The sequence below is a fragment of the Phoca vitulina genome, unplaced genomic scaffold, assembly GCF_004348235.1.
Source record: "Phoca vitulina isolate PV1807 unplaced genomic scaffold, GSC_HSeal_1.0 scaffold7, whole genome shotgun sequence".
In the NCBI taxonomy this organism is placed as follows: Eukaryota; Metazoa; Chordata; class Mammalia; order Carnivora; family Phocidae; genus Phoca; species Phoca vitulina.
In genome coordinates this window covers 45,545,048-45,567,533 of record NW_022589710.1, presented here as the reverse complement: position 1 = coordinate 45,567,533, position 22,486 = coordinate 45,545,048, and the positions used below count along the sequence as shown (strand labels likewise).

Genomic DNA, 22,486 nt, shown 5'->3' with positions numbered 1-22,486 from the left:
TACCCCACCCCTCTGTCCCCTCTGTCCTCTTCCTCCCCCCATGTTTCCTACAAACTTGGACCAGAGCACAAAACAACCCTACAGTATTAAGAACGAACAGAGTATGGAGGTTAAAAGGTGGTCCATTTTGCTGACATGTTTTGATGGAGAAGCAGAGACAGGAAACTGTTTTTACTCTTGTGTTTTGACATATCGCTGATTGCTTTGCCTGGGTTGCTGTGATTTTGCATGCATACTCAACAGTGAGAAATTTCCCAACTACTTAAGGCCTACAGTGACCTCTCATTTTAGGCTGTGCCCCCAGAGTTAGTACTTACATAGGAAATCAACTTACCCTGTAAGGTTCTCTTGTTGTTGCATAGGGACATGTTATAACTACCACCACCCCCAGCCCTTGTTAAACCAAGGGGTTTAGTTTTGTTTTTTTTTTAAGATTTTATTTATTTATTTGACAGAGAGAGACACAGTGAGAGAGGGAACACAAGCAGGGGGAGTGGGAGAGGGAGAAGCAGGCCTGATGTAGGGCTCAATCCCAGGACCCTAGGATCGTGACCTGAGCCAAAGGCAGACGCCCCAAGGGATTAGTTTTTTGTTTTGTTTTTTAAGATTTTATTTACTTATTTGAGAGAGAGTGAGCGAGCATGAGCGGAGTTGGTGGTGGAGGCAGAGGGAGAAGCAGACTCCCTGCTGAGCAGAGAGCCAGATTCTGGGCTCCATCCAAGGACCCTGAGATCATGACCTGAGCCCAAGACAGATGCCTAACCTAACAGACTGAGCCACCCAAGCGCCCCTCAAGGTGTTAGTTTTATACATCATTTGTGTTCCTCAGCACCCTGAGTTGCTAATGGTTCTTGTTGACTAAGCGATTGGCTGATCCTGTCATATGCAGGGACCACTCAATTTACACCTGAAAGGTGGCACCACATCTACTCCTAGACCTCACTAAAGTAGGGACTAGAGAAAGAAGCCATTCTTCACGTGTTTGCTTTCAAGGCAGAATTCAGTCCCTGGAGGAGGCCACTCCTATAACCACATTCCTCTATCACCTGAAGGAAGCCTGGGGCTCCTGGCAGACCCTTCGCCCTCCCCCAGGAGCTCTGGAGCTAATGTCTTTATCTCGGGCACTCTGCCAGGTCCCTTATGGATCTTATCTTAGTTCATTCTCGCAGCATACCTAGGCCGTGTTATTCCCATTTCAGAGCTAAGGGCACTCAAGATCGGAAAGGGTAAGTAACTTGTTCCAAAGTATAGACAGCTAATAGAATAAAGAGCAGAAATGGGATTAGAACCCAGGTGTGCTGGGCTACAAAGCATCAGAGCATCTGATACTCATTTTTGTGTTTCAGCTCCACCAGATTCAAGGTTCCTCAAGGTGGAGACCAGGTTTGGATTCCCCACAGGACTTAGCATAGGGCAGAGGCATAGTGAGTGTTTGCTCAGTAAATTGTCAGAGGAAGTTTACCCTGATTACCTATTGTGTGAGAACCAGTATTGGGGAAAGAGGAAGTGTTTGTGTAGCGATAAGCCCTGTGTGCCTGATAGTGGCCCCATGCCCTGGGCCAGGGACAAGAAGTAGGAGGATGGGCAGCAGAGTGGGGCAGGGTAAAAGGCCCCTCTATGACAGGGGCTGATGGAAGAGTTAGGGGTGGCAGAGACCTGGCATTTAGGGAAGGATGGGAGGGACATTTTGAGGGTTGACTGGTTGTTGGCTTCCCTGACATCCAGGCCTATAGGATTCCCCCACTTGAAGGAGCAACAGAAGCAAGGAAAGAAGAGAGGCACGCTCTCAGTGGATACAAGGGCCACCAGGAGGCTGTGGGAGAAACCCGTCAGAGTGGCTATGTGAGAGGCAGGGTTGGGATTTGGGTTTGGGAGACCTGAGGGCCGATTGGGATTTGAAGGGACTTCCAGGAAAATGAAGGAGAAATATGACTTGATTCAATAACTCTGAGAAGAGGACATTTTCTTGAAGGACCCCATACCAAGAAGGCAAAGCATGGAAGCATGGCTTGGAGGGAACAGAAAAGATGGGATTTGGTGTGGGCAAATTGTGAGGGAGGTTTAGGAAGCTGGTTCAGAGGGATTTGGTGTGGGGAAATTGTGAGGGAGCTTTAGAAAGCTGGGACTGAGGGCACAGGGAGTGCCTTGCTTGGGGGTGGGGTGGGGTAGGAGTGCAGGGAAGCAGTGGGAGAGGGGCCCAAAGCTGATACTTCACATCCACACCTCACCATTCATTGACTGTGGGACTTTGGGGAAATTTCTTAACCTGTCTGACCCTCAGTTTCCTTAGCCATAAAATGAGAGATAGTAGTAATACCAGCTGCCTATACCATCATTGTGCTCGTGAAATGAGATAAAGCACATACTTCGCTCAGCACGGTACCTGGAAGAGAGAAAGGCTCAGTAAATATTAGCAGTAACTGATGATGGTGGGACGATCAGGGTTTGTTCCTGGGAAGGAGGGATCTAGGAATATAGTGAAAAAAAGAAGCCCCTGGCAACCTGTTCTGTTTCATGACAACTTAGGTTCACTGAGTGCATCGTATGCGCCAGACACGGTTCTATGTTGCAGGTGTTTTATTTCACTTAATCCTCCCCACAACCTTATAAGTAGGCTTTATACTTAACCTCATTTACGTGAGGAAGCAGAAGCACAGAGGGTTTAGGTAAGCAGCCTGAAGTCACACAGGTAGTGGGCTTCAGAACTTAGGCACTCAGACACCAGGTTCACACCCGTACATCCTGCCTCTCATCAGCTTAAATATATGTAAGACATCAGAGATACAGCCGAGAATGGGTCGTGGAGTTCACAGCATATCATGGGGCTTCTCAAACCTCTGGGACATCAGACTCTCCCAGGAGATGATCTAAAATGCACATTCCAGCACCCCCTGCCCAGAAAGCCTGCCTCTGGCAGCAAGGACTGTAATAGGGGCTGGAGCAGGGAGGTCAGAAATTTGTATTTTTTAACCAGCCCCTTAGGTGATTCTGATGCAGGTGGTCTGGAGGTAGGAAGAGAACACATGAACAGTGCAGGAATAACTAGATGGTCCAGTGGGGATAATATCTGAGTGGCATGAGGTGACCAGGTCTCCCGGATAAGGTAGCATTTGACCTAGGCTTTTTTTTTAATTGAGATATAATTGACATATAACATTATATTAATTTCAGATGTACAACATAATGATTCAATATTTGCATACATTGCGAAATGATGACCTGGGCTTTAAGGATGGGTAGGATTTTGTCCACCCTTCTACCCTTCTCCATTTGGAGGCTGTATTGGGTTAAATTGTGTCCCCCAAAAGATATGTTGAAGTCCTACCCCCGGGGAACCTGTCCATGTGACTTTATTTGGAAAAAGGGTCTTTGCAGATGTAATTAAGTTAAGGATCTTGACATGAGACCATCCTGGATTATCTGTGTGGATCCTAAATCCAAAGACAAGTGTCCTTATAAGAGACAGACAGGAAAGACACAGAGAGAAGTCTATGTGAAGACAGAGGCAGAGATGGGAGTTACACAGCCATAAGCAAAGGAATGCATGGAGCTACCAGAAGCCAGGAGAGGCGAGGAAGGATTCTCCTCTAGAGTCTTCAGATGGAGTACATCCCGCTGATTCCTTGGTTTCAGACTTCTGGCTTCCAGACTGTGACACAATACATTTCTGTTGTTAGCCATCCAGTTCCTGGTGATTTGTTTTGGCAGCTCTCGGAAACTAACACACGCTTTCATCCTACTCACACCATTCACCCTGGGGAGGTCTTGGTGATTAGACACTGAGCTGTGGAGGTCACAGCTTGCAGACAACTCAGCTGTGCTTGCTGGATCCCCAGGCAGGACACCAGGCCCTAAAGGAGGGTGGTAGAGCACACCTGTTAGTGACTTGGGGGCATCACCTTTGCAAGCTTGCAACTTCTCCATTTCTCCTTGGATGAAGGCTTGTGAGAAGTCAAAGAAAGCCTCAGTCTTCTGGCTTCACATTTTACAAAGGAGGAAGTCACACCTAGAAAGCACAATTTCCAGCCCAAGGTCACCCAGTAAGTGGTGGCAGGGCAGAGCCAGGACCCCTGTCTAGAACATATATCTATGGGATGTTCAGTCCATGGCTCTCCATGTGAGCTTGTGATGAAGCCCTGCTTATTATAATGCTGTAATGTTGTTACTTTAATTTCAATCCAAAAGACTCAATTATCTGCAAGGATTTTGCTTGGTGGTCGGTATTCTTGGCCCTGACCAACATGTGGGTGGTGGCGTTTGACCTCTGGCTTAGAGATTCTGATGGTTCCCTTCCCCATAGCTGGGTCTTCTGCTTTAGGGATGCAAGTTGAGCTATCTTTGGCAGCTGCTATCTGAAATGCAGAAGTTGGCCATCTGTAGAACTGAGAGCACTGGATGTGGTCTGTGAAACACCAAATCTTGGAGAAGTACCTCTTTAGAAAGGTTATTAATACTTCCTTGTCCACGTGCCACAAGGATTTTCTGCAAGGGAGAAGAAAAAGGCTCCCTCATGTGCCTGCAGAGAGCTTCCTCCTCATCTGAAGCCCTGGCTTCTCATTCCTCCCTCTCTATAACACTTGAGCTGGTAGAACGTGGCCAGCCGAGGAATGAACCTTGTCCCCAAGCTGGTGTTCCAGGTACTCTACTTACCAGAGGACTAATTTCATGTTGTGTTCTAGGAGAGAGGGCAGAGGGCTTCAGCAGGAGAAATCAAGCCAAGAAATATTTATTGAGAGCACACTACTTAAAAGGCATTGAAAGGTGAGGTGTTGAAAATAGGAACTGGGTTAGAAAGGGTGAGGGTGGAGCATTTGTTTTCAACCCTGGATGCATGTTGGGTCCCAAGGAAGTTTTTCAAAATCCCAATGCCCAGGCTACAGCCCATACCATTTACATGAGAATGTCTGAGGGTGAGAGTCTGGCATCAGCATTTTTAAAACATCCCCAGATGATTTCAGTGGGCAGCAAAGTCAGGGAACCACTGAAATACGGTATCCCTAGGAATTATACCCAGCTACTCTGTTTTCAGTGGTATGAGGTGGGTTCTAGGTGAGTCCTAGGCATTGGCAGTTTTTAAAGAGCTGTTTGGGTGATTCCAATTAAGTAATAACAGGGAAGTCATACAGGCATTATCAAGGTTCCTGCAGCTGGTGCTCTTGTCCCATCCGTACCGTCCGTGTCTCTCACAAGATGGAGCATTGGTTGAAAAATGAGTTTTGGTGGATTTCAGAGACAACTGGTGATGGTGGACACCAGATGTTGGCCGATTAGTAGGCTATCAAAGAAAATACATTGGAGAGAAAACCCAAAATGTTCTCAGAATCAAGAGAGAAGGCCGAAAACAGTGTAGTCCTATGCTCCAGGTCACCCAGCTTTAAGGTCTTAGAGTACTTCTGAAGTAATCCCAAGCCTTCTGAGGATCTGCATATGGACGAGCTTCAGGCATGGCTGTGTCCAGATGCAGTGTGTAGCTAATATTTGGAGGTAGATACATTTGGCTCTCTGTTAATCCTCCTTTGGAGGGTTTCAACTCTGGGGCTACTTGACAAATTACTCACTGAGTAATTTTCCCATTTCTTCTTTCTCAATACTTTTTTTCTTTGTAGCATATGTGGCCATAGACATAAGGTAAACAAGGGGCCCCTGCAGTTCCCATCTTACCTCCCTGACCCTACTTCCTTCTCTCCTAGAGTCCCACCTTCACAGCTCTTCTTTTCTGTCCCTTGGTTCTTCCACTCCAACTGGTCCAGTAGATTTCTTTTCACCTCATACCTGCCTTGAGATTTTGCCTTCCAGGACTCCAGGACTCCACCTCTCTGCACTGGGCTCTAGGGCTGGTGTTCTCCGTAAACAAACAATGCCTATGGGGCAGAAGAGATACCTCCCATCTTCAACTCCCAAAACTTTGGTTTGCTCTCAAGGCATGTGGGTAGTGGTGGTGGTTCATGTGATGGCTCTTAAGCTTTCTGAAACTTGTTCTTTTGGGATACGTTTTATATCCTTAACTTGCATCATCTCTAAAATTCTTCCTAATAATTGTTTTTTGTTGTTGTTGTTAAATCCAGACTTCTGAGTGCTCTCAGCTCACATATATTACTAGAATGTTAATCCTGGTAATCAGGATTTACAGGCTGTAACATGTAAGGCAGGGTCCTGATAGTTTATCTTGACATGTTCTATGGACAACATTGATGAAAGACATTAATTTCAATGGAGAATTGGTGAAGGGTTCTTGTTTCCCACCTAGGAAGATAAAAATTTAGCACCATGGGACTCTGGAGAGGAAGATAAATCTTTTTTTTTTTTTTTCCAAGTAAGTGAATTGAGGGGAGATGCTAATAGATGCTACCAGTTTCACACCAACTATTGACAACTTCACGGATATTCTGGGAGACTTAAATTCACTTAAACACAAAAGTTGTATTATGAATATAAGTGAGGATAGAAAAAAGGAACCTAAAACTTCTCAGTAGCGTGGGAACTCAATAAAAATGCCATGTTTTATCAAATGTAATGACAACTATGTCTGAAAATTGGTGTGGAGTTAGGAGCTCTCGTTTCTATTCTCAACTCTAACACTGACTCACTGTATGGCTTGAGGCAAGTCACTTAACAGCTTTGGACCTCAGCTTCTCCATGTGAAAAATGGCAATTAAAATACTAGATAGAGGAACTGGCATTTATTGAGCAACTGCTCTATGTTGATGTGCTAAATGCTTTATTTTATGTTGTATTCTTTCATCCATTCACCAAATATTTGTTGAGCACCCAGTATTTACAGGGTATTGTACCTGGCCTAGGGATATATCAGGCACAAAACAAAGACCTTGTTTTCTTAGAGCTAAAATGCTAGTAGGGCTGGGTGATAATAAATAAGAAATCTCAAGATACTCTTAAATATCAACATGTGCTATATAGATAATAAAACTAGATCGTGGGACAGAAAATAACCTGGGGACAGTGTTACTTATGCAGGGTGGGCTCTCTAGGAGGAGACCTTGGAGTTGGGACCTGAATGATGCAGAGCAGCCTGCAGAGTCTAGAGTCCATGGGACAATATCTGGGAGAGAGCACTCCAGGTAGACAGTAAGTGCAAAGGCCCTGATGCCCTAGATAGGAGAGTAAATGGTTGGGTGGTGGGAGGGAGTGATCACTGGGTAAAATGAGATTAGAAAGGTAGGCAGGAGCCAGACCACAGTGGCCTTTGGGGCTGTGATAAGGTATATGGACTGTATTCTGATTGATCTGATTTACATTTTTTTTTGAAAAATCATTAAAGGTGTATTAAGGAGCATAGTGGGGGCAAGAACGGAAGCAGAGACAACAGTAGGGAGGCTGTTTTCTCACGTAGGTGAGAGAAGCAAACTCTTTCTGTAAAGGATTACATAGTAAACATTCTAGGTTTTGTGAACCACATAATCTCTTGGGTGATATAAGAACAGGAGTTTGCATGCTGGACTTGGCCTGCCTAGCTGGGCAGTAGTTTGCCAAATCTTGGCTTAGAGAGAAGTAGAAACTGATTGGCATATATTTAGGACACAGAACGGGTAGGACACGCTAATGAATTGGCTCTGTGTGGGAATGGGGTAAGAGAAAGAGGAAACAAGGACGGCCTCAGTGAAGAAGTAGAAGGTGGTGCCATTTACTGAGATGGGGAAGAAGCAGATTTGGGAGTGGGGGGAGAGGGGGAAATTAAGAGTTAAGTATGAGTTGCCTATTAGTCATCCAATTTGGAGATGTCAAGTAGGGAGCGTGATATAGACTCTGGAGTTTAGAGGAGAGGTCAGGGCTGGAAATCCACATTTGGGAGTTATCAGCCTATGGATGCATTTAAAGCCATGGGACTGGATGAGATCACCCCCAAGGGCAGCACAAAGGTTCCAGGAACAGGTCCAGGGGCACTGTAGAAATTAGAGGACCCATAGTAGTCCTTGAAATCACTCTCTGGGTCAAAGAGTATGTCACATGACAAATATTGCCAAATTGCTCTCCAAAAGGGTCTTTTGTATCTTCATAGAACCCATCTTGTTTTAGCTGTTTAAGTACACACTGTTAGTGGGACTGTACACACGAATGCGCAGGGACACAGAGTTAGGAATTCTTGACTGCTTCTGCATTGGAGTGGGGAGCCTCAAGCCACACTGGAGGATAAGGCCAGTTAAAGGAGGCATCGAGAAGGCAGAAGGCAGAAGTGCTTCCAAGGACTTCTGACCACAGAATGGCCCAGCAAGTTTATTACAAATGCAGATTTTTAATAAGAGCTTCTGATTCACTGTCTGGGAGGGGGAGGTGTATTTTAAACCTGTTCCCTCTCATATCAACGAAAGGTTGAGAAACCTGTGCTAAGGGATAGTCTGGGTAAAGAGTGTGTCCTGGTACATCTGTTTACCTCCAGGGTCTTGGGAATCTTGGGAACCTGGGTCTGGCTGGAGAAGTTTCAGGCTGATGGGATGTCAAAGACCGTGAGGCTAAGAAGAAACATTTTTTTCTGGTTTTGTGACACTTTCCATTTGCTCTCTTTTCCCCACAACAGATGTAAAATGCACCTTCTTTAATGCAGATACAGAGTTTAAAGTTTGGGCTCCCCAGGAGCCTCTACTCAGCCCTCTAGGTGCACAGTATAGAGGGGAGAATGGTTTTGGGTTTTTTTTCTGTGTTCTTATATGAAAACAATAACACATTTTTCAATTTAAAAAAAAGATACCCATTTTGTTGGCAAAACTGAAATCATACCTACACTTTAGATACGTTATGGATTAAATAAATTTGCGTGAAAACAGCTAAGGAATAATGGAAGGAATTTGCTGTTAGGCCTTTTGCTAGGAGCTAAGGAATCAATCTTGCATTTACTGAGCCAGTATTTATTGTAGACCAGGCCCTATTTTAGATTCAGAAGATAAAGCAGTGGACAAAATAGACAAAAAGCTCTTCCTCTCACAAAACAGATACCCTAGCTAGGGACACAGATTAATAAACACGACAAATAAGTAAAACGTATACTGTATGAAACAGTGGTGAGTGCTATGGAGAAAAATATGAAGGAGGGAAGGAGAACAGGAAATAGGTGGAGGCAGGCTATATGAGAATATAGGACAAGAAAGTACATGTGGGCTGCGACCTAGGAAAGTGAATAAATCTCTCTAAGTCTCAGTTTCTTCATCTGTAAAATAATAAATAATAGCACCTTCCTGAAGAAGGCTTGGGCCCTCAGACTGACTTTGTCACTTTTAAACAATGGGATTTGGGTCTGAAAGCTCTTTGGCCTCTGAGGACCTCAGTTCAGTTTCCCTCATCTGTAAAATGAACAGACTTGCCTAGCCTATGGTGTTTGAAAATGTCAAGCGAGATAATTATGTGAAGATATTTAAAAACATATAAGCTATTATATAAATGTAAGATGGAAATTAAAACACGCACACACATACCCAGGATTTTATGGGTTGCAAATCTTTGGCTGATGGTCAGCAGATCCTAAGGGCTAAGAGTAAACAATGAAGTAGATGACTCCTTGGTACTGATCCCCTGCACTGGCAGGGAAAAGGCCAATGCAAATTATCATGATGTACTGAGTAGACTAGCAGTCTTATCTTAGATCAGGGATAAAATAATCAAACTAAATGATCCTAAATGGACACCTCATAAAATAATTATTACATGACATTTGTCAAATTTTAAAATGCTTTACAGCTCCTTTATGTTTGTTCTTGTTTTGCTTGTGGGACTTCAGTTCCAGGAGAAGAACTAGATGGGCTGAAAGGAGTTATTAAATACTGAACAATCATTTAAATCGCTAAAAGCAGATAGTCCATCTTCTGGGTGTTTCTGTAGATGCTCAATGAACACTAATCAAAATAGATGATTCTAAACATAGGCTGTTGTGTATTCCTTTTTCATCTTCATATTTTCTTCAGCCCTGAATATTTGACAGCAATAGTGATTTGTTAAATGAATACATGTTAGTATTTATGCATAGTATAGTGTCCGGCACATAGTAGGTACTCAATAAATATTTGTTAAAGAAACACATGAGTGATTATAGTGTAAATTTACTTACTACAGACTAGCCTATTTGATCCCTAAGGTGTTTATGCATTTAAAACACACAACTTGACAGCGCTTATCTGGTAAACCGCATCAGCTCCATCTCTTAGACTGAACTAAAACACTGTTTTATTCAATTTAAATACAAAATACAGGGGCGCCGCCTGGCTCAGTGGGTGGGGCAAGCAACACTTGATCTCAAGAGTTGTGGGTTCGAGCCCTACATTGGACATAAGAGATTATTTAAAAGTAAAATCTTAAAAAAAATACAAAACCCAAATTCTGTTTTAATGTTACCTAACATAGTAGGCACCTAAGGTTTACTAAATAAGATGCACATTCAGAAAGCCGTCACTTTAGCCCAAATACTCTGCTCAAGTGCATGAACCGGATGCCGCCCAGCTCACATTCACCAGGTAACCCGTATACCTAATCTGAGATACTGGCCCCGCTCGCCTAATAGCCAAATTGGAGTCTTTCCGCTCAGCCTCTCAAAGTTTTCTTCTTAAGTGCTCAAAGTCCCAGCTGTCACTGAGGCTGCAAGATGCTGGGACTGCACATCTGCCTCCGTCCCGAGCGCCTTGGCGGCTGGTGGGTGGGCCCTACGAAGGGCCTTGTGGCTGTTTCCTATTGGGGGTTGGTTGCTATGGTATCACCGACCTTAAAAAAAACTCGCGGGTACTACTTCCGGAAGCTAAAGGAGAATTACTTCCAGGGCTGCCCATACTTGTTACGGCTGACTGAGCAGTCATTAAGCTCAACAAAAATAAAACCTTTGCGGTTACCTTCTAGAAAATCTTATTTAACCACCTTGACTTGTGGATACTGGGTGGTGTCGTATCCTTTCTTCCCTTTCAAAAGACTTATAATATAGTCCTCGTCTATTTGCCAGTCTCCAAAATGGCGCCCACGGCATTAGGTCAGAGGTGAATCACGTGGGCCCTCCCGGTTCCGGCGTGGTAGAGGCCCGAGGGGGTGAACAGTCTCCGGCACCATGTCTGGTTTGTCTGGCCCACCAGCTCAGCGTGGCCCTTGCCCGTTAGCACTGCTGCTTTTACTCCTGCTCGGCCCCAGCTCGGTGCTCGCCATCTCCTTCCATCTGCCCGTTAACTCCCGCAAGTGCCTCCGCGAGGAGATCCATAAGGACCTGCTGGTGACGGGCGCGTACGAGATCACCGACCAGTCTGGGGGCGCTGGCGGCCTGCGAACCCACCTCAAGGTGCGGCAGTGGGCGGCGCGGGGACGGAAGACCGTAGGCGTCGACGAGGGGAGGCTGAGGATGGGGAGGGGAGCCGGCGGGCGGAGGCCTCGGGGGCGGCCTAGTCTCCCCGAAGCACAAAGGGTGCGCTGTCGAGACCGCCCCCTCACCCCGCTCGTTGGCGTTCGCGGGGCGGGGCCGGGCGCCAATGCCAGGGAACCCTTAGAAGGACCGCGAAGCCTTGGCGGATGTGGTGGCAGCTGAGCTGGGGCCGCCTCGACTTTGGGTCGTGCTCGGGGTCTCATACCAGTTGCAGTCTTAGGTGTCTTGAACTGTGACTTGTTTCTCCAGAGAAGTCTCTGGGTGTTGAGTATTCGTGGGTATTTTCAGACTGGTACCTGCAGGAAAATCATGGAGGCACTGAAGCTTACTGTGAATAATGAAACCTGTTTTTATTGAGCATTAGCTGTGTGTCAGGTCCTGTGCCACTTTATATGCGATACCATTTAGTTCGTACTGTGCCCTATGAAGTAGGTACTCTTGGCCTCGTATTACACGTGAGCAAACTGAGGCTCAAAGACGTGTAGAATAAATTGATGTCAGAGCCGGAATTTTTAGTTTGGGAGTTAAGTAAGGTGAAAGAAAAGTACTGCAATTTTAGGCTCTCCTTGCTTTTTATTTGTAATTCCTGTGATTGATTAAAGTCGATCGCAAAATGGTCTCAGTCTGTAATACTTTCTTTTATGGTACCCTAGAGTCTGGATTTGGCCAATTTTTATATAAATTTCAGCGATGCTCTTGGCTGGTGACAACTACTATTATAATGCCAGTTTGGTCCTATTTTGCCATTAGGTTGACCAGCCCGATCTTTGAAATGTTAATGTAACATGATCTTAGTCAAGATTTGATTGTGCTTTATTTATTCGCAATAAGCGTTTGTTTTTTTTAACAAAATGGGTCTTAGACTAAATAGGAAGAAATATTTTAATAGAGCTTAGGGTGTAATAAGACTATAATTTATGTTTAAGGTATTGGAACCCAGTAGTGGTAATAAATGCAATTTATTTATGCTTTATTTGGGAGATACAGACTTTTTATTATTCTCTTCAGGTACCAAACTTCTGTCTGACCAAGAAAGCTGTGATTGTATAATTTTAGAGGTTTAGATAGACGTTTTGGAGGTCATGCTGCTGGCTCCTCAAAGGATATAGTGCATAAAATAAGAGAATTTGAGCAATGAGGGAGACTTTACTCTCATCTCCAGTGTTGCCCTTCTGATTTGTATTTCTAATTTGAAATCCTTCATTGACTCACTATTGCTAATCTGATAAAGTTTAAATTTCCCAACGTGCTCTGTAGTACTCTTTATGATCGGTTTCTGAAGTTTTATATACTTTGTTACTCTCCACTTTGCATTTTATATGAGCCACCCTGAACAATACCCTAAACTCACTTATTTTCATCTTATATTGTAGCTATTTTTCTTTATACCTTATTAGACTGTTAGTATCCCGAGGGCAGGAATTATTTTCATGTTCGTATTTTCCAGAATATCATGCATATGGCCTTGCTTCTAGTGAGCACTTACACAGGAAGCATAGTGTAGCTTTATGGCCTCATGGGAATTAATCTGTCTCCAAAGTTGCTGGAGAGACCTCAATAGCAGGAGTCCGTACATCTACACGCTAGCATTTTGCTATCACTCAGTCACCCTCCCCATGTCTGCTCTGTTCTCTTGCTTCTAGCCAGCTTAATTGAACTACTTCTGGGGTCCTAAACCCAAATGCCCACTAGGCAGTCTAAATGAGTGAATTGGCCCAGGTATGTTTAAAAACAGCAGCAGTGACAGGGCGCCTGGGTGGCTCAGTTGGTTAAGCGACTGCCTTCGGCTCAGGTCATGATCCTGGAGTCCAGGGATCGAGTCCCGCATCGGGCTACCTGCTCAGCAGGGAGTCTGCTTCTCCCTCTCCCACTCCTCCCTCTTGTGCTCTCTCTCTCTCTCTCACTCTCTCTCTCAAATAAATAAAATCTTTAAAAAAAATAAAAAATAAAAATAAAAACAGCAGCAGTGACAATAAATGGGGGATAACCGGGAGTAGTAGAAACTGTTAATTTGGAGTAGCCAGTACTAATCTCTTGATGTAGACCTTGTTGCCACATTTAATTTTTCATATGAAGTCAGAAATCCAGATTTTGATGTGAAAGCTCCTGATTTTTAAATATTACTAATTCAGGGCGCCTGGGTGGCTCAGTCGTTAAGCATCTGCCTTCGGCTCAGGTCTGGGATCAAGCCCCACATTGGGCTCCCTGCTCTGCGGGAAGCCTGCTTCTCCCTCTTCCACTCCCCCTGCTTGTGTTCCCTCTCTCGCTGTGTCTCTCTCTGTCAAATAAATAAAAAAAATCTTTAAATATTACTAATTCAATTTGGCTTTGGCATTGGTTTGTTCGCAGGTTTTTTTTTTTTCCGTTTTTTTTAAAGTGGGGTCCATTGCCAACGTGGGGCTTCAACTCTGGACCCTGAGATCAAGAGTCTCATGCTCTACTGACTGAGCCAGCCAGGCACCCTGGTTTGTTTACAGTTTTATAGAGAAGAGTACGGTCAGTCTACTACTGTAAATGCAGTATCCAGATTTAGTAATTATCAGGATGTGGCCACACCTTTTTCATTGGAACTGCCTCTCCCTTCACATTTTATGCTGAATTGTTTTAAAGTAAATCCCAGATATCATGGTATTTCAATCTTGCATACTTCAGCATGAATCTCTTTAAAAATATGAACATAATCACAATGTTATGTGGCTATAATCACACCTTGCAAAACTAACAGTAATGCTAATAGTATACTCAGTTCATATTCAAGTTTCTCCACTTGTCTCAGAAATATATTTTTAAATTAATTTGTTGTATCTCTCTCAGGTCCCTTTAATTTAGAGCAATTCACTCACCCTTCTTTTTTTTTTTTTAATGCTTGCAGTTGTATTGTTAGAGTCAGTTGTCTGTAAAGATTTGTGGATTTGTCAGTTTACTTCCTTGAGGTATCGTTTAAACAGTTCCCCCATATTTCTTGTAAAAGGAATCAGCTGTAAAGATGTAATTAGATTCAGGTTTATCTTTTGGGTGAGAGTACTTCATGTGGCATCATGGCAGAGCACACAGTACTTTTCATGCCTCTTAGTGCTAAGATTGATCGGTGGGTTCACGTATGTGTTAGTGGCCTACTGCTGCTAGAACAAATTATGACAAACTCAGTAACTTAAAACAGGGCGCATTTATCTAAAATCAAGGTGTCAACAAGGCAGTGTTGTTTCTGAAGACTCTAGGGGAAAATCTGTTTCCTTGCCTTTTCCAGGGTCTAGACCACCTGCATTCTTTAGTTGGTGACCCCTTCCTGCATCCTCAAAGCCAGTAATTAGTATCTCTAAATCTTTCTTTCTCTCCCTCTTTCCCACCCCTCCCTCTCTCCTCTGCTTCTCTCTTTCTTTTATAAGGACCCTTGTGATAATCTCCTTATCTCAGTTTCTAATCACACTTGCAAAACCCCTTTTGCCATGTAACGTAACTGTTCTAAAGATTAGGATGTGGACATCTTTGGAGAGATGGGCATTATTCTACCTACCAAGGTGGTGACAGCCCAAAGCCTCCATTGTAAAGCTTCTCATCGATCTTTTTACCTATCAGTCCATTGATAACTGCTGTGTGAATTTATTGTTTCATTAAGGTTGTGTAATGACGATTTTCTAATTTTGTTATTCCTTCTGTATTTATTAGTTGGAATTCTTTTTTTTCTTTTTAAAGATTTTATTTATTTATTTGAGAGAGAGAGAGAGAGAGCGCGCGCATGAGCAGTGGAGAGAGGGAGAAGCAGACTGCCCGCCGAGCAGGAAGCCTGACTTGGAGCTCAATCCCAGGACCTGGAGATCATGACCTGAGCTGAAGGCACATACTTAACTGACTGAGCCACCCAGGCTCCTGTTAGCTGTCTTAAAGAATTCATCAATTTTTTTAAAAGATTTATTTATTTATTTTTAGAGAGCAAGAGCGAGCACACGTGCATGACAAGCAGGGAGAGGGAGAGAGAATCGCAAGGAGACTCCCTGCCGAGCATGGAGCCCAGCACAGGTCTTGATCCCAGGACCCAAGATCATGAGCTGAGCCGAAATCAAGAGTCAGATGCTCAACCTGCTGAGCTACCCAGGCGCCCCAAGAATTCATCAATTTTTAAGACCATTTGGTTACCCTAAAATTTATAGGATAAACACAGAATTCATTCCTTCTTGACAGTTTTCAGAGTGAGAGATTGTTGTCCTTGTCATTTCCGATGTAGTCTGAAGAAGAAGGTTTTTTTTTTTTTTAAGATTTATTTATGTTAGAGAGCGAGCAGGGGCAAGGGCAGAGGGAGAGAAGCAGACTCCCTGCTAAGCACAGAGCCCAACACACGGCTTGATCTCAAGACCGTGAGATCATGACCTGAGCCGAAATCAAGAGTCGGACTCTCAACTGACTGACCTAGGTGCCCCAGGTTTTTATTTTGTTTTATTTTAAGTATTACACTGAAATCTTTTTTTGTTATTGTCATTGTTTTTATCAGTTGCGTTCTTTCTTTATACTCAGGTGTCCCTTTGACTCCTGTATCCTTTTGACAACAACCCCATTAGGGTTTGATAGCTTCCCTGTTTTGTGGAACAGGGTATCCTAGGCTCATCTTTTGTTTGTCCAACCCCTGACCTGGAAGCAGTTATTCCTTCAAGGAGTTCTGGTCCATTTTGTGGGGAATAGTATTTTAGAGACTGCAAGCTGGGTGTCATTTAAAAAAATTTGATATTCTGTGCAGGCCACAGAACACTTTTGTGGGCTTGATCCAGTCCCTTATCATAGTTTGCAACCTTTTTCATAGCATCTCTTCACTTTCTCTTACCTTTTGACCACTCATGTCCCAAACTGCTCAAGGATTCTCTTTGTACATCATTTCTGCTTCTGAAGTACACCTCTTGAGTGAGAGAATCTGATTGGTTTAACTCTTTTTATGTGCCAGGCCACATTCTAGGTTTCTTACAGCCTATTGATGTCTTCTCTTTGGTCATTTGTCCACCCTTGGTTCAAGCAGCATTTGGGTTGAGGTTAAGAAGGGGGCTGGAGGCTTTCTGAAGTGCAAAACCTAGCCAGCTGGACTTGATGTTTTGTTGTTGCTCTGAATGAGGCAGTCTCTTTCATAAGGATTTTTGTGAATGTAGTTGAGCAGAGACTATGTCTCATCATTGAAATGCCTGTCTAATACAGTGCCTGGCACATAGTGCATAGTAGGACTTCAACATAAAGAGTTAATGAACAAATGAATTGGCAGTGTCCTAGCCTTATCTCTAATTTTTTTCTCCTCTTTCTCCCTCTTCACTTCTTTTTCCCACTCCTGACTCTCACCATGCTGAACCCCATGCAGTTCCTTGAATACAGTGTTCTCTTAATCTAGACTGGTGTTTGCCTGTACACCCCTCCTATGTGTTTCCATTATAACCTGTTTGACATGGCACTTTTGATGTAGTATGGTGCTTATTTTGTGAAGTCTAATGTCTCATTCATCTTTGTGTCTTAAGTTTAAGTACTGTGTACTTATTGTTGTACAGCTGAATTAAATATATTAGTCGTATTAAATAGAAGTCCTTATTAAATAGAAGTATAGTGGAAAGAACCTGGATCTGGAGTCAGACAAATTTGAGTTCAAATCTCAACAGCTTCACCACTTAAAGGGTATATGGTCTTGAGGGAATTACTTAACTCTTCTCCTTGGGTCTCTGATCTGTAAGATGGGGATGATAGATCTCATAGAATTGTTGGAAGGACTAACTGAGGTGGTTCTTCATTATTCAGGGAATGGGTCATATATATGAGTATTCTTTTGTTTCCTCTCTACTGAATGAAAATTGAATTGCTAATCTGACTCCCCTGTTTTATGTCATTTTGGTGACCTGATAAAGTATAATATGAGAATTCTGAGGATTTTGTTTGTGATTCTCCTATTCATGCAAGAAATATTTTAATATTTAGTATATGCCAGACCTAGCTGGGGAAATGGGGATGAAAAGCAGACAAGGTCCTTGAGCTCAACTGGCGAACAAAAACAAGTTCAAAAAATACAGACAATTGCAGGTAGTGATAAGTACTATAAAGAAAAATCAAACAGTAGTGGGTAGGGAGTGACTGAAGGGTAAAGAGTATTTGAGTGGTCAGGGAAGGCCTTTCTGAACAGAGAAATGATTGAAATGATGGGCGGGACTCTACTGCTAAGATTTCTGCTTCAGGCCTATATTATGTGTTTTGTGTTGGGATTTCCAGTGAATTTATCCCATATAGCCAATCCCTGTTCTTTTCACAAAGTGAGGCTAACTTAGGCTAAGTAGTATCAGATTTAAAGACTTTGCTACACGAAATTGAAACAGAAGTATTGACTCATCATTTATAGTGAATGTATACATTTTCTTCATTGCTTCAGGTCCATAAAAAGCCTCTTGTAGGGGCTCAGAATCTCAACTCTGTTGATTTTTTAATTGAAAACCACATTTTCATTAAGACTAGATGATATCATAATATTTTAATAAGCTCCAGTACCATCTATTAGTTAGAATGCTTGTTAATAGTGGAAATTGGAGGATGAATTAGTTTTAGGGGATGAGATGAGTTGTTGCCTAAGGGCGATTTATACTTTAGAAATAGATTACAGAGAGAGAAAAGCAGTTGTGAGCAGTTGTCCTAATCATCACCCAAAAGAAAAGAAAAGCTTAATGGTGATAACTGAAATGATTTATGCTTTTTTATAGCCTCTTCCAAATAATATAATCAGTCTAACTTTTTTTCATTGTCATTTTTCAAGAGTGCTAATGCTAATTAACAATTCATTTTGCTAAGTGCAATTATTTTTCCTTGGATATTATATCCAATTGTGGTGCCACTCTCTCCCAACTAGCTTATAGAAAGCCAAACAGATCGTTTGAAGAGTTCAGCCTTGAGTCATAGGCCTATCACAATTTAAGCCTAAAAATTATCAAGGAGCATCTTGGCAGCTGGGAAACCATTGGCTTTTAACTTTTTTTTTTTTTTTTTGCCCACTGAAAGCTCTGGAAGGATTTGTGTGTGTGTGCGCACACATGCACACATATATGCTGTAGTTTGGAGATTCTTTTATTTAGAACAGTTACTTCGGTTTATTACTGGCATCTGTAGTGAGAGCTGATCTTTTTCTATTGGGAAAAATCTGTCTCTTTCAAATTGACATTTGATGTGACTATTGTCCAATGGGTAGAAACAGTTCAATCAGTAGGTGGTTTAGTACAGAAGGCTAATTGATACATTAACATTTGATAGTATTAAAAGCTAGTTTCTTTTCGTATCATATATAAGATTTCTGACCTTGTGTTTCCTTCTCTGTAAAAGTTAAACAGTATGTTACTTCATTTAAATCTCTCTTATTGGGTGAACAGTTGCCTGCAGCCTTCTGTTTTGAACTGATGTAGAGAAGAGGGCTGCTTAGAAATTGAAATGGCTATTCCATGTCTTTATGATGACTTCTGAAGACGGAGCCTAGTTTCTAGGAAAATGGAACAGATTTATGAAGGTAATCTAGCAGAGTACAGTGACTTCTCCGCTGTTTCTTGTGTGAATTGCTGACTGGTGGTTGATCTGAGCCATTGCCCCCATATGCGTACTCAGCCTGGCAGTCTGGACAGTAGAGCCCTCTGTGAAATCAGCTAGCTGGCCACAGACCAGAATTTGGACTCCTAAACAAGCCTCCGACTTGAGGGAGGTTGATGTCATCTGCTTTATCCTGTGCCCCCAACCTCATTGTTCAACGTAACGTGTGGGAAATCAAGGGACTAGTTGTTAAGAAAGAACAAGGCTTTGTTTGTGCCTAAAAGGGTCACGCTGGAGGTTTTTACCGTAAATAACTTTGGAACAGTATGAAAAAAAACATTTGATCTGGCTTCACCCCCGCAGTAGTATTGTTAGGGCAGCAACTGGTCTTTTCGTTCTCATTCCCCTCCCTTCCTCCCTCTCTTTCTTCCTTTCTTCCTCCCAACTCCTCCCCCTCCCCCCACCCAGTCAAGCATGACGTTTTGCCTGTGTTGAGTTAATGTAACAAATGTTGATAGAAGCAGGAGGAGAGCATCTATCTATTACCATACCCAGTGCCTGGAAATTTTCCATTTCTAGTTTTCAACACTACTTCTTCTTTTTCTTCTTCTTTTCTTTTTAAGATTTTATTTATTTATTTGACACAGAGAGAGCACAAGCAGGCAGAGCAGCAGGCAGAGGGAGAGGGAGAAGTAGGCTCCCTGCTGAGCAAGGAACCCGATGCGGGACTCGATCCCAGGACCCCGGGATCATGACCTGAGCCGAAGGCAGATGCTTAACCTACTGAGCCACCCAGGTGCCCCAAGTTTCAACACTTCGACAAGCCTCCTCGAGCAATACTTCTGTGCTGTGCTATGTCCTTGTTGAATTGTGTTGGAAATTTGAAAGAATTTAGAGTTGCTAAATGCTGCTTATAGCCTTTCTAAGTTTGACTTTGTTCTGGGTATAATGTAGCTGTGATCCCCTGATTTCAGGGATGCAATTGGTAGGCTCGGTTGGTACTTGCTCTTGTTTGAAAGATCAGGGTAAATTAATGTTTTGCCCATTATACATAGCTTTTAGGCCATCAGTTACCCTTGTTCTTCAAGTTTGAAAACAGTGGTGACTTGTGGTAGCTTACCTTTCTTCTTATGATGTGAGATGATGAAATGTCTGTGTGATGAGATGAAGTGAGGTGAATGACGTAGACATTGTGAAGTAGCATTAGGCTAGTACTGATCTTCTGAACATACATCTGAAGGAGGATCATCTGCTTCCATACCGCAGTGGACTACAGGTAACTGGAACCACAGAAAGTGAAACCAAGGATATGGGAAGACTACTGTACTATTTTTCTAGTCTAAAACTACAGCATCTTCAGTGATTTGGTGTTCTTTCTCATTTTTTATGTCTTAGGGTAATAGACCCCATGGCTGAAGATTCACTCATGAACTTTTACCAAAAGAAGGGTATAGGCCTACAACCCCTAATCATGCACACGCAATACTCTCTTCTCCCCTCCTTGCCAACGTTGGGTCCTGCATGTAGTTTATGACTTATCAGGTTAAAAAACACATGCAGGAAATGCTGGGGTCCTCTTGTATTTCTTACTATCTGGTGTTAGTAGCTAAAAGGTATCATTGAACACCTGCTTGGTTAGACATTTTGTATCCCTTCAGTTTCTAAATCTTCCTGCTGCTTCCTTGAGAGTTTACCTTTTTGTCTTTTTCTGTTTCTATGTAGTAACCATTTGGCTCTAATGATCCCTGAGTTTAGTCATTTTAGTGTATTTTATGTAATTTGCCATCCATTAGAACTATTAGGTTGGAAGTATGGTTAGTGACCTAAATGTTTATGGAGTTCTGAATTGTTACTAACAAATAGTTACCATAATAATGCTAACAACAGTGATGATACTAGTAACACTTAATGAGTGCTTGCCATGTGCCAGACACTGTTCTAGGCACTTTACTTGTATTAACTTTAATCCTCACAATAACCTCATAAAGTGTGTGCTATTGTCCTTATTTTACATATGAGGAACAGAGAGGTTAAGGAATATACCCCAAACTTTACAGCTAGTAAGTGACACAATTGTGATTTGAACACAGACCTGAGGTCTGACTCTAGAACGTTCAGTCTCTTACACTGTGCTGTCTCTCAAAGGAAGAAGAGAATAGGTGTTTCTGTTTCAGTTCATTTTTATCAGTGTACAGAGCTTCTACAAGGGACCTGATGTTTCTAAGTTCCTGAGTTAGTCATTCAGGAGTTACAAAGGTTGATAGTTGTCCTTAAAATAATATGTACACATTATATACTCAAATGTTACACTACAGACTGGTTGTAAACCTGAGGAAGACAGAGTGCAAGAAGGAGCCTGTTTGAAAGAAATGACATCTTCAGATTTTCACCAGCTGCACCAAAGCTGGAAGCTAATTGGCTTCTGCTGCTATGGTAGGCCTCCTGGAAAAGAAGTGGTTTTGTTCGTTTTGTTGTTTTCTAAGATTTTCATCGACCGGTGGGGTATGGAGCTGATTGAGCACGTGAACGCAGTGTGTGGCCTGTACCAGTACAAAGACAGACTTGCCATCTTCCCCAGGCATCGTATGTTATTTCACAGGAATAAGTATAGACTTTGTCCAAAGTAACTCTTTGTATAGACCTCCAAAAAGTCTGTGAGAATGCTTGATGCAGGGCGCCCGGGTGGCTCAGTCTGTTCATCATCCAGCTCTTGATGTCCACTCAGGTCATGATCTCAGGGTTGTGGGATTGAGCCCCACATCGGGCTCTGCTCAGCATGGAGTCTGCTTGAGATTCTCTCTCTCCCTCTCCCCCTCCCCCTGCTTGCATGTGCTCTCAACCAATCAGTAAGAATCTTAAAAAAAACCTATAATTAAAAAAAAAAAAGATGTTTGATGCCTGCTTGGCTCTGAGTAGACCGTAAATTTCTTGAGAATCTGGAGAGATGTGTGTGTATATATGCATTTGATTTCATCTTTCTGAATACTATTTTTTTAAACTAACTTTTAATTTCAGAACAGTTTTAGATTTGCAGAAAAAATTAAGATAGTACAGTTCCCATATTCCCCACAGCCAGTTTCCCCTACTGTTAACATTTTATATTAATATGATATATTTGTCACAGTGAATGAGCCAGTATTGTTACATTATTATTGACTAAAGTCCGTATTTATTCAGATTTCCTTAGTTTTCATTTAATGTCCTTTTTTCTGTTCCAGGATCCCATCCAAGATATATTACATTTAGTCATGTCTCTTTAGACTCCTCTAGATTATGACAGTTTCTCAGATTTTCTTGTTTTTGACAACCTTGTGAGTTTAGAGGAATATTGGTCAAGTATTTTGTAGGATACCTCTCTATTGGGATTTGTCTGATGTTTTCTTCATGATAAAATTGGGATTATGGGTTTTGGGGAGGAAGCCCACAGAGGTAAAGTGCCATTTTCATTACATCATATTAAGGGAGCATGCTATCAACATGATTTATCATTGTTGCTATTGACCTTGATCATCTGGCTGAGGCAGTGTTGGTTAGGTTTTTCCACTGGAAAGTTACTTTTGTCCCCCTTCCCATACTGTACTCTTTGGAAGGAAATCACTATGTGCAGCCCACAGTTCAGGAGTGAGG

General features: G+C 42.6%; 1 protein-coding gene across 1 annotated transcript in view; it reads left to right on the top strand.

The window, feature by feature from the left end:
- Window positions 1–10,875: 10,875 nt before the first annotated feature.
- Window positions 10,876–22,486, top strand: part of TMED10 (transmembrane p24 trafficking protein 10) — a 36,360-nt gene continuing 24,749 nt past the window's right edge. The window contains exon 1 of the mRNA XM_032405614.1: window positions 10,876–11,260. Coding sequence (XP_032261505.1) covers window positions 11,036–11,260 — 225 coding nt within the window. The 5' untranslated portion in view covers window positions 10,876–11,035. The remainder of the gene's footprint in view (window positions 11,261–22,486) is intronic.